Below are 15195 nucleotides of genomic sequence, written 5' to 3' on the forward strand. Positions count from 1 at the left end.
TGTTCGACATCGCCCGGTCCCTGGTGGCACCAGCGGACATCTCGACCGTCTCGTACAAGGACCTGACCGAGAAGCTGCAGGCACATTTCTCCCCGAAGCCGTCGGAGATTGCGTGCCGGCATGCCTTCTATAAGAGGGGTCAGGCGGCCAGCGAGTCGGTAGCGGAGTTTGTGGCCGCCCTACGGAAGTCGCCCTGCAACTTCGCGAATGTGGAAGAGGCCCTCAGAGACCGGCTAGTGTGCGGGATGAGGGACGACCGGCTGCAGCAGAGGCTGTTCGCTAGAAAGGAGCTGACCTGGGCAGCTGCCTATGACGAGGCCATCGCCGCGGAAGCAGCCGACAAGTCGACCCGAGAGGTGCGTCAGCGTTTGGCAGCGACGGAGCTGCGCGTTCACCACCAGGGGGCCGACAGTGACAGCGAGGGTAAGCTGAGTGACGTCTGCATCGTCAAAAAGAAAGCAGACCAGCGGACCCCAGTGAAGACTTCGACCAGCCCAGCCTGCGCAGGCTGTGGCGGGAAGCACCCACGTGAGCAGTGTTGGACGAAAGACGTCACCTGCCGTAAGTGTGGCAAAATGGGCCACATCGCTCGAGCCTGCAGAGCAATTAAGAGGTCCACGCCAGAAGCATCACCCCGGAATCAACGCTCACGAGCAGCACATCGTGAGGACGACCGTCAGACGACATCGAGCCTGTCAACCAAGCCTGCGGTTCGTCGAGTCGGAGGGACGGGGAAGATCCACGTCACAGTCTACCTCAACGGAGTGCCCTGCAGCATGGAGGTCGACTCCGGATCGTCCGTGACCGTCCTGTCCTCCCACACCTGGCAGCGCATGTTCCCGACCAGGAGCCGGCGGCGTTTGAAAGCCGCTGAAACGCAGGTGTCCGATTTCCAGGGGAGGCGCATTCCTCTGGCGGGGAGGGACACCTTCATGGTCGAGTTTAAAGGGAAATGTGTTGAATTGTCTTGTTTGATTGCCGAAGGTAACCGGGTGAATTTACTTGGGTTGGAGTGGTTTGAACCACTCGGTATAGCACTTACTGGAGTGAATGCAGTATCGGAAAATAAATGGGCTGTACTATATAAGGAATTTCCTGATGTGTTCGGGGGCGGTCTGGGAAAGTACAAAGGGCCCCCTGTGTCTTTTGAGCTCGATCCATCTGTGACACCTATACGGTTGAAGTATAGGAAGGTGCCAATCCCGCTTAAACCACGGATCGAAGCCGAGCTGGACAAGCTCATAGCCCAAGGAGTATTGGAGCCAGTCCCATTTAGCAAATGGGAGACGCCTATAGTCACGCCAGTAAAATCGGATGGCTCCATCCGAATATGCGCTGACTATAAGTGCACGATCAACCGTGCCTTGCAGCAGCATTCCTACCCTGTCCCGGTAATCAGCCACGTCCTGGCGTCACTGGGAGGGGGGAAAGTGTTTGCAAAGTTCGACCTCGCCCAAGCCTACCAACAGCTGCCTGTGACCAGGGAGGCGGCTGAGGCGCAGACAATCGTCACCCACAGAGGGGCTTTTCGAGTGAACCGGCTCCAGTTTGGGGTAAACGTGGCTCCAGGAGTGTTCCAAGGCCTCATGGAAGGGTTACTGAGGGGAGTTCAGGGGACTGTCCCTTATTTTGACGATGTGTTGGTGGCTGGGAGGTCCGATGAGGAACTCATGAGCAGAGTTCGAGAGGTACTGAAACGGTTCTCTCAAGCGGGACTTAAGGTGAAACAGTCCAAATGTATAGTGGGTGTTCCCAGTGTGGAATTTTTGGGGTTCAGGATCGACGAACATGGTGTCCACCCCACAGAGGACAAGGTGAGGGCAATTAAGGATGCCCCATGTCCAGGGAACAAAAAGGAGCTCCAAGCATTCCTTGGACTCCTCAATTTTTACCACGCCTTCCTCCCCCACAAGGCGTCGGTAGCGGCCCCACTACATGCCCTCCTGCACAAAGAGGCAAAATGGCGGTGGGGGTCAGAGCAGGAACGGGCGTTCAAAGGAGTCAAGGCATTACTGGTGTCCAATGCAGTGTTGACTCACTACGATGATAATAAAATGTTGGTGTTGGCTGCGGATGCATCTCCTTATGGGGTGGGGGCGGTGCTCAGCCACTTGATGCCAAACGGCGAGGAAGCTCCCGTAGCATTTTATTCCCGCTCACTGTCAAGCGCGGAGAAGGGGTACGCCCAGATCGACAAGGAGGGACTGGCGCTTGTTGCAGCAGTTAAAAAGTTTCATGACTTTTTGTATGGTCGGAAGTTTCTCCTTGTCACCGACCACAAGCCCCTGTTGGGAATCTTTGCCCCGGACCGGCAACTTCCCAACATCATGTCAGCGCGGATGCTGAGGTGGGCTCTGTTCCTGTCCGCCTACGATTACGACCTGGAACATCGGCCGGGTAAGGCGATTGGTCACGCGGACGCTTTGAGTCGCTGCCCTCTGCCCGGCCTGGACTCAGACCCAGCTCCAGCTAGCGAGGTGTTAGCGATTGATGAACTGTCCCAGGCTCCGATCACCTCTAAGGACATTGCGGCTGCGTCCGCTAAAGACATTGTGATCTCCAGGGTTTTGAACTGGGTTTGGAGGGGGTGGCCTGTGGGCTCCGTGGAGCCAGAATTTGCGTGTTACAAAATGCGTCAAAACGAGCTGTCTGTGTCAAAGGGATGTCTTTTGTGGGGAAGCCGGGTGGTGGTCCCTCACAAACTCAGGGAAAAAGTGCTGAAATCACTTCACGAGGGCCATCCCGGCATGGTCCATATGAAGGCGCTAGCTCGCGGGTACGTGTGGTGGCCCAGGCTAGACGCCGACATTGAAGAGTGGGTTCGGGTGTGTGAGCCTTGTCAGCAGGCTAGGCCTGAACCACCAACCGCCACTCCTCAGAGATGGGAGTCGGCGGGAAAGCCCTGGTCGAGATTGCACCTCGACTTCGCAGGGCCAGTACAAGGGCAAATGTTTTTGGTAATTGTAGACGCTTATACCAAATGGTTAGAAGTGGCTCACATGCGATCGACCACTTCTAGCGCTGTCGTCACAGTGCTGCGACAGTTGTTTGCCACTCACGGGTTGCCTGACGTACTCGTGAGTGACAACGGCGCACAATTTACTTCCGAGGAGTTCAGGAGGTTCTTGTCTGATAACGGGATCAGGCAAATGACGGCCGCGCCGTTTCATCCGGCCTCAAACGGGCAGGCCGAGAGAATGGTGAGAACAACTAAAGAAGCCCTTGCAAAGCTGGTATGTGGTGATTGGGGGGTGAAACTAGCTTCGTTTCTCCTGAGACAACATGTTACCCCTTGTTCGGCGACAGGCCGCAGCCCGGCCGAGATGTTAATGGGTCGCCGTTTAGCAACGCTATTAGACAGGTTGCATCCAGATCTGAACGATCTGAAACCACAACCACAGACCGAGAGTCCGAAGGTCCGGACATACGAAAAGGGTGAGCAAGTGTATGCTCGTAACTATGCCAGTGGTCACTCGTGGCTTCCAGCCACTGTCACCGATGTTATCGGTACTAGAATGTATGTGGTACGGCTTGCAGATGGACGCAAGTGGCGTAGGCACATAGACCAGCTGAGGCAGCGGTGGGCAACTGACCGTTCCACCGTGCAGCCGGCTGAGTCTCCAGAGGAATTCCCAAGGCCTCTAGCAGAGGCAGGTACTGTAGAGCCTGAGGGCTACAGTAGTAGTCAAGAGACAGGGCAGACCCCTAATCTTGAGCTACCAGCAACGGGCGGGAATGTTCCTGACTCTGAGACCCCAGAGTCAAGCGGAGTGCCACTGATGGAAATGTGCCCTGAGACCTACGAGCCACCGCGAAGGTCTCAGAGAACGAGACGAGCTCCCACGTACCTAAGTGACTATGATTGTTCCTGAGGGGGGGAAATTGTTGCTTAGGGGGGAGGGAATTGTAGTGTATTCATAGCTGCCATGATACACTAGGACCTATGGTGAAACATCCCATAGGGAAGCCATGCAAAGCTTCGTCTTGGACTGAGGATTCAAGTCCAAGACTACTGGTCCAATCACGTTCAAGCTAGCAACAAGCGGGAACGAGGATGATTGGTCCTTATGCGCTCAACCTGATAGGTTGTTATGTGTATAGTGGGAGTGGCTATGTTAGCCGGGAATGTTTAAATACCGGGCAGTTTCAATGGGCAAACTGTTCGGGCTATCAGATGTTGTACCGTGTCGAAGAAGTGAAGAAAGAGCTGAATAAACTTGAGTCTTTGCTGAATCACTCTCCGACTCATTGTTAAGCGCCGGACTTAACAATGTGCAGATCCCCCGCCGCGGCTTGGCAGCCCTAGACAAACCGGAGGTGCTTTGCCATCGCCTGCCTCCGCGTAGTAGCCCTGGGCTCCCTTGGCGGTCTCCCCTCCAAGTACGAACCAGGGCTGACCCTGCTGGCCTTCCGAGAGATGACTAGCTGGGGCCATCCAGGTCAGGCCAAAAGAAAGACAGTTGGGGTTAAGTGAGCATTGCTGGAATCGTGTTGACATACCAGTTATCTGAAGATACGGTAGCATGAGGTTCAAGGGAGCTGTATTGGTGATCCAAAGTCAGACTTTGACTTAAATCCCATGAAGCCTGCAACTCGGGACAGGGTTCTGGGGTTAAAATGAGATGGTGAGAGCCAAGTGGTGTCCCGAGTCTTCTTGGAGGAAAAGGAGGATCAAAGTGTAATTAATCAATTAAAAAGGAGTTTGGGGTCTTTGGTTCAAAATGGAACTCAGCCAGTTCAGTGACAATATTCATATTCTGATGGAAGAGAATACATTTTCTCCCCCGTTTCCTGTCCCACCCATAGACCCGATGCTGGCCAAACTCACAGTGTAACTTGAATGCTTATTGAGAGGATGTAGGTGAAGTGCTTTCGGGGGTAGGAACCTGTATATAATCAATATCACTAATACTTAATGAAGCTGTGATTTGGGGGCATGAACTCGGACATCCTGACTCCCCCCCCCCCCGATATCATCTTATAAAGGGGTTGGACAAAGTCTTGGAGGGTAGGTCAAGCACAGGTTACCTGCCATGGTAACGATAAGAAACCTCCATGTTCAGAAGCTGAAAACCTCAGAATACCAGTGCCAGGAGGCAACATCAGAGCAAAGCCTTGGTTTCTAAGCCCTGTTGTTGGCCCTCACGTAGTAAATGGTGTGAAACAGGATGCTAGACTGGAGGGACTTATATACCGAGGGTAGAGTCGTCTGTATTCATGGCCCAGAAACAAAATAATTTAATAATTCAAGTCTTGTCATTTAGTATTTTTTCATATTAAAAATAAATGCTGTGATGTATATAATTAATTTGTCACTTGTTTTAGTTCTAAAAACCCGAATTCAAACCCTCAAGAAAGGCCTCGGAGAGGACACCTATAATGGGATCATCGACTGTGCCAGGTAAGCCGAACTGGGGAATGGTTTCAATGAAATGGATGCGGTGATTAAATGGCTTTGTTGTAAGTCTTTCAGTCCACCATACCTTACAGTACTGGTTAGGAAGAAGAATCAGAATTGAGCAAGTGTTTGCCAGAGGCGCATCAGTGTTTTTGTGCTGAGAGATTCCTCCTTAAACCTGGGAGCATTGATTGAGTCACGGATCCACAATGCATGTACATTGGAGGCACGATCTGTTTGCTGCAGGAACTGCCATTGTAACCGCAGTGTCCCCCGTGTTCCAAATACACTTCACTTGTAAACCATAAAGCTGCAGCCATATCCCACCTCTGCCAGAAGTTGGAGAAAGTGGGAGCAGCTGGGAAGAGTTTGTCCGTGCCTGTTAGGAGTGTGTGTGTGGGGGGAGGCCTGCATTGCACTCTGCAAAATGGTTTGTGTGTTTAACTTGCACAACTTGTCAGCATTCAGTAGAACTGCTCAGCCTGCATTTGCTGCACCAACTCAGTTTGGTGTAGTGGTTAAGTGCGCGGACTCTAATCTGGGAGAACCGGGTTTGATTCCCCACTCCTCCACTTGGACCTGGCTGGATGGCCTTGGGCAAGCCGGAGCTCTGATAAGAGCTGTTCTTGAAAAAAGAGCAGTTTCTGTCAAGAGCTCTCTCAGCCCCACCTACCTCACAGGGTGTCTGTTGTGGGGAGGGGAAGGGAAAGGAGTCTGTAAGCCGCTATGAGACACCTTTGGGTAGTGAAGGGAGGGGTATAAATCCAATCTCTTCTTCTTCTTATCTGCAGGAAGGTCTGGATTCATGAGGGCCCGGCTGCCTTCATGAAAGGGGCCGGATGCCGAGCGCTGGTGATCGCTCCTCTGTTTGGCATAGCTCAAGGGGTCTATTTCATTGGCATTGGAGAGTACATTTTGGGATTTTTTCAGTAGCACCCACTCTGGCTGAGCCGACCACTAACCAAGACTGCACAAGCTCTCTAAGCCGACTGTTAGAAGGGCAGGACTGTCCTGTGGACACAGACCGACCGACCGACCGCAAGCAAGACGCCAGGCTTCTCCTGCCCCGGGAAGAGGATGCTCAGTGCTACATCACGATGTCCGGCGTTCTGTTTCCTAGTAACAAACTCATGAGCCACAGGGAGGGCGAACTGGCAACACTGACCCCTTGTACTCTTAGGGCTGCAATCTTACGTTAATGCAACTGAGTAAATACCACCGAGCTTGTTTATACTTCTGCAGAAATGGGCACGGGACCAGAAACACTTCTCCTCTGATTGGACCGAAGGCTGCTCTTCAAAACTAGGAGATCTAGCGTCTGATCCTGAAAACAAGGTATGGGACAGCAGCAGAGGTGTCCGAAGCCCTCACCACCCGTATGAACAGCCATCCTTGATGGAGACGGGGCAGAGCTTATGTGTGTCTTTGCACACGACAGTCAAGGAAGTCCTACTCTTTTAGCCATTTATGTTGTTCTTTTGCTTTGACGGAGTTCGGTGTTCTGACGCCTTTCTTTTCCTTGCCCTGATTCTCTAAAAATGGGGGTGGGGGGGAGGAGAGGATGCAGTAGTGATTGCATGTCGACCACCAGGGGCTGAGTAGTAATTCAGAGCTTGTTTGTTCTAAGCCCAAACCGCCATATCTCACCAACAGTCAGGTCAGACAAGACTGAACAAGGTTAGCTTTTTAAAGTGGTCTTTTCCTTTGCATCAGAGCTGTTTTAGTGGCTGGGACTTCTTTATAGCCTGCAGAAGTAAGTTGAACAAGCCGGTGGCCTTACATGGATCCTCTAGAAGCGATGCACCAGGTATTCAGATTCAGGCGGAACGAACTGTACCCTTGGGCTGCTCTGAGGCATCAGTGTGCTGAAGGAGGAAAGCACTAATTATAATCAAAAGCAAACATAAGTAATGGAGCTACTGTTAGAGAGGCTTATAAACGGTACAGTAGCACAGGCTCCTTCTGAAGGAGCTGCTGTCTACCAGGTCAGACCGTCCCTTGAACAAGCAAGCAGAAGGGCTGTCCCCAATGATGGCCTTCTGACGGAAGATGAAAACAAATCCTGCAAAGCTATTGAGAGTACCACTGATGGGGAAACTCTTTCATCAGCATCCTTAACTCTTGGAATATAATAGGCAGAGTCACTGTGACTTAAAAAGCAGTGAAACTTTGGAACGCTGTCAGAAGCTCAGTATTCTTCTGGTGGGGGGATTTCTTCCTGTGCTTTAATGGGGGTGGCAGTGTAAGGGGAATAATTATGATTTCTGCTGTTTTCCAATAAAACTTCAACATGTGTGATTTCTTTGCAAATCATTCAGTTTTGCAGTCAAACAAGGTGCCTGCCAATCTCTAGTTCTCCTTATGACTTAGCAACATGGGTACAAGTGATAAACTGCAGCAGGGGGTCCCCAACCTTTCTGGGCCTGTCGGCATCTTTGGAATCATAAGACAGCATGATGGGTGCGGTCACAAAATAGCTGCTGTAGCTACAGCCTTCAGTCACACCATGAGAGCCAGTTTGGTGTAGTAGTTAGGAGCACGGGCTCTAATCTGGGAGGTCCGGGTTTGATTCCCCACTCCCCCACATGCAGCTGCTGGTGTGACCTTGGGTCATTCACAAGTTCCCTCAGAGCTGTTCTCTCACAAGCAGTTCTCAGAAGAGCTCTCTCAGCCTCACCTACCTCACAGGGTGTCTGTTGAGGGGAGGGGAAGGAAAAGGAGATTGTAAACCACTCTGAGACTCCTTCGGGTAGCGAAGGTGGGGTATAAATCCAATCTCCTCTTCTTCATTCTTGTGCTGTGGTGGCAGCTGCCGCCGAAGCAACATTTATTAAAATGTGCACAGCTAATCAAATCTCCAATGGTCAGTCAGAAACCTTCCTGGGCAAAAGCCCCAACCACTTTCTAAAAGCACTCGGTGGGCACCCCTCCTGGTACTGTAGCAATGGAGGACAAAAAAAACAACACTCATCTCTTTTATTTTAACAAAGAAATTACAGGGCTAGCCTTTTATATTTATATATGTATCCTGAAGCCACATATACAGAACGAAAGGTCGGAGCTGATCACATCACCATGCGTCGCAGCCATCCAAGAGAAATATATGCTCTGTTTGAACCAAGTATGGACGAACGGTGGGTAAGCGGCGTGGGGTTGATGACAAACCTGGAAGGGGAGTGGTTTAAGCAACATCTGACCACTGGGATCCTCCCACTTGTACTAAGCCAGCCCAATGGCGGACTCCTTGCGTCGCACACCATGGCTCTAGGGAGAGAGGTCTTCCAGCCCCTTTCCTGGTCAAGCTAAGCACAGCAGGTATGCAAGAAATAATTTACCTGAAGAACTTACACAGGGCAACACAGTATATAGCACTGAGTACACTTTCAAGGGGGGTGGGGGATTGCCTGCTGTTTCATTAGAGATGCTCAGGCGTCTCCATTCTGGCAGTGGAAGAGATTCCACTCTGCTTCACAGCATTTTAGTCCAAGAATTTCCTGTTGGTGTTGGCACCGAAGAGTGCCGTTCGGATCTCCGGCATCATCTGTTGAGAGAGAAAGAGAATTGCATTGTAGGGTGTTCAAGAAGTCCTTGATGACAACACACAGGAATGCATCAGGCACAAATCCACCTTCTTGACCTTGCATGAATGACTGCTCAAGGGTCCCAACCAAGACCCCCAAATACAAGGGCCTGATGTGAGTGAGGTCACGGGCTGCTTCTTGTACCGTACAACACTGATAAAGGCTTATTAAGGGGTACTTCTGACCTGCAACCATTTCTAAGTATTAGTTGCCATGGAATTGGTACTTCCAACAACATCCTCCTCAAGATTGTTGTGAAACATTAGCTCTTAATCTATCCATGCCACACATTTTTAATTCCTCCAGTAACATAGGGTCACACCACAGAGCCACTTTTAGGTAACCCTCCTAAAATCTTATATTTAACCCTTCTGTTAGTGAACAGAGATTCTCCCATGCCAAGTCTTTCCTTCCCAAACTAGTCTTTGAGACCCAGAGAACATGAATTCCCCAATCAGAAAATTCCGTTTGGCCATGTATTTCTACCAGTCCTCAAGGGGCTTCAAAGAGCACTTACTTTATTTAGCAATGAATCCAATTATTTACCAAATGTTATATGTGTGTGTATATTTTTAAATGAATAAAGTGCTGAAACATCTTAGTATTTAAATTACAATAATACCAATATAAATGTCTATGTATCATCCTAATAATAATCATAGAAGTAAATCTATCTCGAAAAAATACAATGTAATGATTCCATGTTTTTTTGGGGGGGGGATATCTTTAAATGTTGAGTTTGAATGCAGTAACGTAAGGAGAGTGATAGGGGGAGATGAGTGTGCTGTGATTGGCTGACTGAGAGTGTGAGAGGAGAGATGTTTTATGACAGAGTCTTGTGTGTGAAGTTGGAAGAGACAGCATGATCTGTCTGACTATGGAATGTAGCTTATATTCTGTGTGAAGAAGGCAAACAATGTAGTCTGAGTGACTATAAGAGCTGATTCTGCTCTGGGTGAATAACACAAGGAGATTAGCCTGTTTGGTCATATATATCAGAGAGAGAGAGAAAGATTATGCTGAGAGTCTATGCCTGTCAGAGTGAAGTCTGAGTGACTGTTCGTAACACCAAGTTTTGCCAGTTATATTTACAAGTTCCTTTTTCAGTAACAGTTCAGAATAACCAGAAACTTATTTTGTTCTTTATTAAATAATTTTTTTAATTTAAGCTTATCCCAGCTATCAGTACAGTTCTTCCTCAGGGCCACATAGTCCTCTGAAGTGCCCAGACCCAAAGTCATTCTACCAGCAGAGAGAGAGAGAGATTTGGAATTTTTAATTCCTGGTGGCAGCAGAAATCTACCAAGTTTAGGTACACAAAGCGTGTTTAAAGGTAAAACTTTAACCTTTACTTTTACCCCTATAAGCAAGGACCCCACATACAAATACTCCACAAATCACATATAAGAATCCACAAAAACATATAGGTACTTTAAATCAGAACAATGAACTGGTGTGTTTTCTGTAACTACATGGTTTAGGTAAAGGTATAGGTTTACCTTGCTTGAAATCTAGTCGAATCCGACTCTAGGGGGCAGTGCTCATCTCCGTTTCCAAGCCAAAGCGCCAGCACTGTCCGAAGACGTTTCTGTGGTCATGTGGCCAGCGTGACTAAACACTGAGGCGCACGGAATGCTGTTACCTTCCCACTGAAGCAGTACCTATTTATCTACTTGCAATTTCTTGCTTTCAAACTGCTAGGCTGGCAGGAGCTGGGGCCAGAGACGGGAGCTCACTCTGTCACAGGGCACTAGGGTCTTGAACTGCCGAACTACAGACCTTCTGGTCTGCAGCTCAGCATCTTACCCTCTGAGCCACCGTGGCTCCTACTATATGGTTTAGGTTCCTTTAAAATACTGATTAGAGACTTGTTAGCATTCCAGAATGAGGGGCGGGTATGGTTTAATTTACAATTTTCCTTCACTATAGAGATGAATTGTGGCAGTAAACATCCATATATATGGGTTTCCTCTGAATGAAATGGTTAAGTACGTTTTCCTTATATTGTATATAATATATAATAGTTGGCTGGCTTTTTGCATGTCGTTATGTGGGTCCCTTTAAAAAAGATTTTTTCATGTTCATTGTTTACACCTGTGAAACTAATCTATTTCTTGGAGACCTGTGGTTGGCCTCAGTAAGAACGCTATACTCAGCTTGAAACACTCTGATGAGACACTGTGATTTAGAAGGTAAATGCGTTCCGTTATGAATGTGTCCTGTAATTAGTGGAGACTGAGTATATCTTTTTGTGGTTTCTTATATGCAGGGGTCATTTCCTGCAGGAGCGCACAGGAGCAGAGCTCCAGCAGTAAAGAGCCCAGGGGGCAGGCACATGCAACAAGCCCCACCCCCTGCTCCCAGGAGCCCTCAATCAGAGCAAGAAGCAGCCAGTTAAGTTGAAGAGCTCCCCCTGCCCCCCCCCCGGTCCAAAACAGTCCAGTGGCACCTTTAAGACCAAGTTTAATTCAGGTACAAGCTCTCCCTCCTCTGTGAGGACAGATCTGCACATCCCCCCCCCCAATAGCTAGTAATCCAAAACAGTCCAGTGGAGCCTGAGTGGTGGGTGTTGCCTTCTGACACATGGTGAGCTTAGAGGGTGTGGCATATGCACATAAGTTATGCTAATGAGCTCCTGCACCTCTTTTTCTACGAAATGACCCCTGCTTATATGTGATCTGTGGAGTGTCAATACAGTAGATAATTTACATGTTTTATGTAGGACCACTTGAAGGAAAGGATTATCAGCTCTTGAAAAAGGTGACTCAAAAGGATGCTATTGAACATCCATAGAGATTTGGTTTTGCTGATGCAGTGACTCTTTGAACAAGTTTGGAATATTATGGACTATTTAAAATTGTTTCATGTCCTCCTCTGGATACTAATGTGATTAAATAGGGAACATAATGTTTTTATTTTTTGAAGACGGACTTACTTCTGTAATTGATTATTAGGATGAAACATGGGCATATATATTGTTTTAACAAGATGTTTCAGCACTTTATTCATTAAATAGATGTACATATAACATTTGGTAAATAATTAATTGGATTCATTGCTAGTTTTGACACGGTAATTGTTCTGTTCTGATATATTGTTAATTAAAGGCCTGCCTGATCATTAAAAACAAACCACTCGACACCTTAAAATCGACTATCACCAATCCTGGCTGTTTTATATTTTCTCCCATGCAGCCATTTGTTAAGATAACACCGCCCCAGAGACACAATAAAGGACTGGTGTGTGTGGAAAGACAGCGCTGTGTTCCTTTCCTTCTTCAGCACTCAATATGCGCTTGTCATCTAAAGAGGGAGAAATCTAGTGCCACTCCTAGAAAGGGGCATCATGCCCACTGCAGGGGAGGGAGAGGAAGGAGCAGAGACTTGGCCCAAGCTTACCTGCTGGGCGATCAGATCCAGCCGGCTTTCCAGAGTATTAGACACTTTTATTTTATTGTCACTGTTGTAGATTTCGACACCTCCAGCTCTGGAAGAGACAATAGTGTTAAGAAGATGAAGAGAAGAGATTGGATTTATACCCCACCCTTCACTACCCGAAGGAGTCTCAGAGCGGCTTACAATCTCCTTCCCTTTCCCCTCCCCACAACAGACGCCCTGTGAGGTAGGTGGGGCCGAGAGAGCTCTCTCTCGAGGACTGTTCTTGAGAGAACAGCTCTGAAAGAACATGTAACTGACCCAAGGTCACTCTGGCAGCTGCATGTGGAGGAGTGGGGAATCAAACCCGGTTCTCCCAGATTAGAGTCCGCGCTCCTAACCACTACACCAAACTGGCTCTCAGCCTGACAGCATAAACTATCCACCCAGGCAACTGCCGTAAGGTAGGCACCACAGAGCTGAATTGGAGCGCAACCTGCCTGGCTCTTCTTCAGGGCTTCTTGCCTTTTATTCTGCAACAAACTGGGCTTTATATAAAGGTGATAACATAGTAGTGTCCCTATATCCACTGGTGCCCATGCTAGAATACAAAGATCCCTATTTTGGGGAGCATATTTATATTTCCCAGATGGCCCAGGCGGGCCTGATCTCATCAGATCTCAGCAGCTAAGCAGGGTCAGCCCTGGTTGGTACTTGGATGGGAGACCACCAAGGAAGTCCAGGGTTGCTATGCAGAGGCAGGCAATGGCACACCATCTCTGAACGTCTCCTGCCTTGAAAACTATGAATTGGCTGCGACTTGACAGCACTTTCCACCACCAATTCAGTGCTGAACGATCCAACACCTGCTTGGAATGCTCAGACTTAAAGAGCTGCAGCACCCAGCTTTGTTGATACAAAAACGGGCACCTGGGTGGAATCAGTGGGATGGGAGGGGAGGGGCAGCTAAAGAAAAACAAGTTTCCCACAACATCCCGTCCTGAACAGTTGTTAAGAGTGCTGAATTCGGATTCGGAGACCTGAGTTCAAATCCCTACTCTGCCACGGAAGCCGGCTGGGTGACCTTGGGCCAGTCACTCTTGCTCTCAGCCTAACCTGCCTCAGGGGGTTGTAGTGAAGATAAAATGGAGGAGGGGAGAAGGATGCTGTAAACTGCTTTGTGTGTGTGCCCCCCCCCCAATTAGGGAGAAAAGCAGAGTATAAGCATTTAAATAAACTGATTCCTCTGAAAAATAAGGTGGATCATCGGCTTTCCAGGAAAAACCTGAAGTGATGAGGTATAGTTTAAATGAAATCCACATGGATCTCCCCTCCTCTCCCATGAAGCTGTAAGCCTCAATTAAAATTTGGTATGACCAACCAAAGGCGAGGGTGGGGTTGTCACTAAATGTAGATCACAAGCCAACAGGTGGTTTCACCAGTCTGCTATCATGTCCAGGCAGAGGTCATTTCGGGGGGGATCGCGGGGGATCGCAGTTCCCCCGGGTGAGGTACGGGGGGGCACATGACGAAGCCCCGCCCTCTGCTTCCGGCCGCCCCGCTTCCGGCCCTCATTCAGCCAGGAGGAGGCAGGAGAAGAGGGAGGGTAAGTTGCTTCCTCCCTGCCTCTCCCCACCCCTGCCTGCCTGGGGCCAGGGAGGGCCTTCGCGGGGCTTCCTTGCACTCCTGCCGGCCTTGCAGGTCCACCGCCGGGCCCCTCATGGGGCTCGGCAGTGGAGCTGCAAGGCCAGCAGCGGCGGCCGGGACCGTTGGGGGCGGGCTGTGTGGCCTTATGACACCCTTCCGGTGATGTCAGGGGGTGTGGCCTTATGACACACTTCCGGTGATGTCAGGGGGTGTGGCATATGCTAATGAGTTGTGCTAATGAGTTCCCCTAGCTCTTTTTCTACGAAACGACCCCTGTGTCCAGGGTTCTTCTCAAAGCACCAGACAGTGAAATCCGGTTTCTATTTGGGACAAAGTCTGAGTTCCTAGGAGCTGCGGTGGCTCAAGTGGTTAAGATGCTGAACTGCAGGCTGTGGAAGGTCAGTAGTTCAGCAGTTCGAGACCCGAGTTGCCGCATGACGGAGTGAGCTCCCGTCTCTAGTTCCAGCTCCTGCCAACCTAGCAGTTCGAAAGCAAGAAATTGCAAGAAGATAAATAGGTACCACTTCAGTGGGAAGGTAACAGTGTTCCGTGCGCCTTGGTGTTTAGTCATGCCAGCCACATGACCACGGAGATGTCTTTGGACAGCGCTGGCTCTTCGGCTTTGAAACGGAGATGAGCACCACAACCCTAGAGTTGGACTCGACTGGCTTTCGAGCAAGGGAACCTTTACTTTTACCTTTACCTGAGTTCCTAAGTACTCTTATGCTGAAGAACAACCAAAAGGAGAGCCTAAGGACCACCCCTAAGAATAAGCCCTGCCTACTGAATTCAGTGGACCTTCGTTCTGAGTTAGCAACCAACCAGGCAGACAAGCAGGCTTTGTCTGACCAGGAAGCTTTTTTCCCCTTACCCCTTTTATAGGTTCCTGAGAAGCGCTGGTAAGTCCTAACCTGTTACTTACCACTTGCTGCTTTTACATCATGAGGACACACACAAAAAGCCAGACCTGGGCAGAAGCGAGTGGTGGGAGGGATGCCTCCCCTGTCCATAAATCGTTGAGCGAAAGGGGAGGGAGTGGAAGAATAAACAAGAAATTGCCCAGAAGTACTCATTCATCGAGCTATACAGATAAGCGTATATTCAGAGACTTAAAAATTTATTGTGAAAGCAAACAAACGAGAAAAAGATGGGGGGGGGGGGAAGGGAAAGAGACAAAGAGAAATTTTAAAAAGCG

At 49.2% G+C, this 15195-nt stretch overlaps 2 protein-coding genes across 2 annotated transcripts in view; one reads left to right on the forward strand and one right to left on the reverse strand.

The window, feature by feature from the left end:
• SLC25A18 (solute carrier family 25 (glutamate carrier), member 18) overlaps window positions 1–7141 on the forward strand; it is a 33269-nt gene extending 26128 nt beyond the window's left edge. The window contains exons 9-10 of the mRNA XM_015417171.1: window positions 5326–5401; window positions 6190–7141. Coding sequence (XP_015272657.1) covers window positions 5326–5401; window positions 6190–6331 — 218 coding nt within the window. The 3' untranslated portion in view covers window positions 6332–7141. The remainder of the gene's footprint in view (window positions 1–5325; window positions 5402–6189) is intronic.
• A 1175-nt stretch (window positions 7142–8316) lies between these two features.
• The window catches only part of ATP6V1E1 (ATPase, H+ transporting, lysosomal 31kDa, V1 subunit E1), a 32236-nt gene continuing 25357 nt past the window's right edge, over window positions 8317–15195 (reverse strand). The window contains exons 8-9 of the mRNA XM_015417169.1: window positions 12378–12465; window positions 8317–8939 (exon numbers count right to left, since the gene is read on the reverse strand). Of these exons, the coding sequence (XP_015272655.1) occupies window positions 8877–8939; window positions 12378–12465 (151 nt within the window). The 3' untranslated portion in view covers window positions 8317–8876. The remainder of the gene's footprint in view (window positions 8940–12377; window positions 12466–15195) is intronic.

The sequence above is a fragment of the Gekko japonicus genome, unplaced genomic scaffold (genome assembly GCF_001447785.1).
Source record: "Gekko japonicus isolate JY-2015 unplaced genomic scaffold, Gekko_japonicus_V1.1 scaffold1297, whole genome shotgun sequence".
Lineage (NCBI taxonomy): Eukaryota > Metazoa > Chordata > Lepidosauria > Squamata > Gekkonidae > Gekko > Gekko japonicus.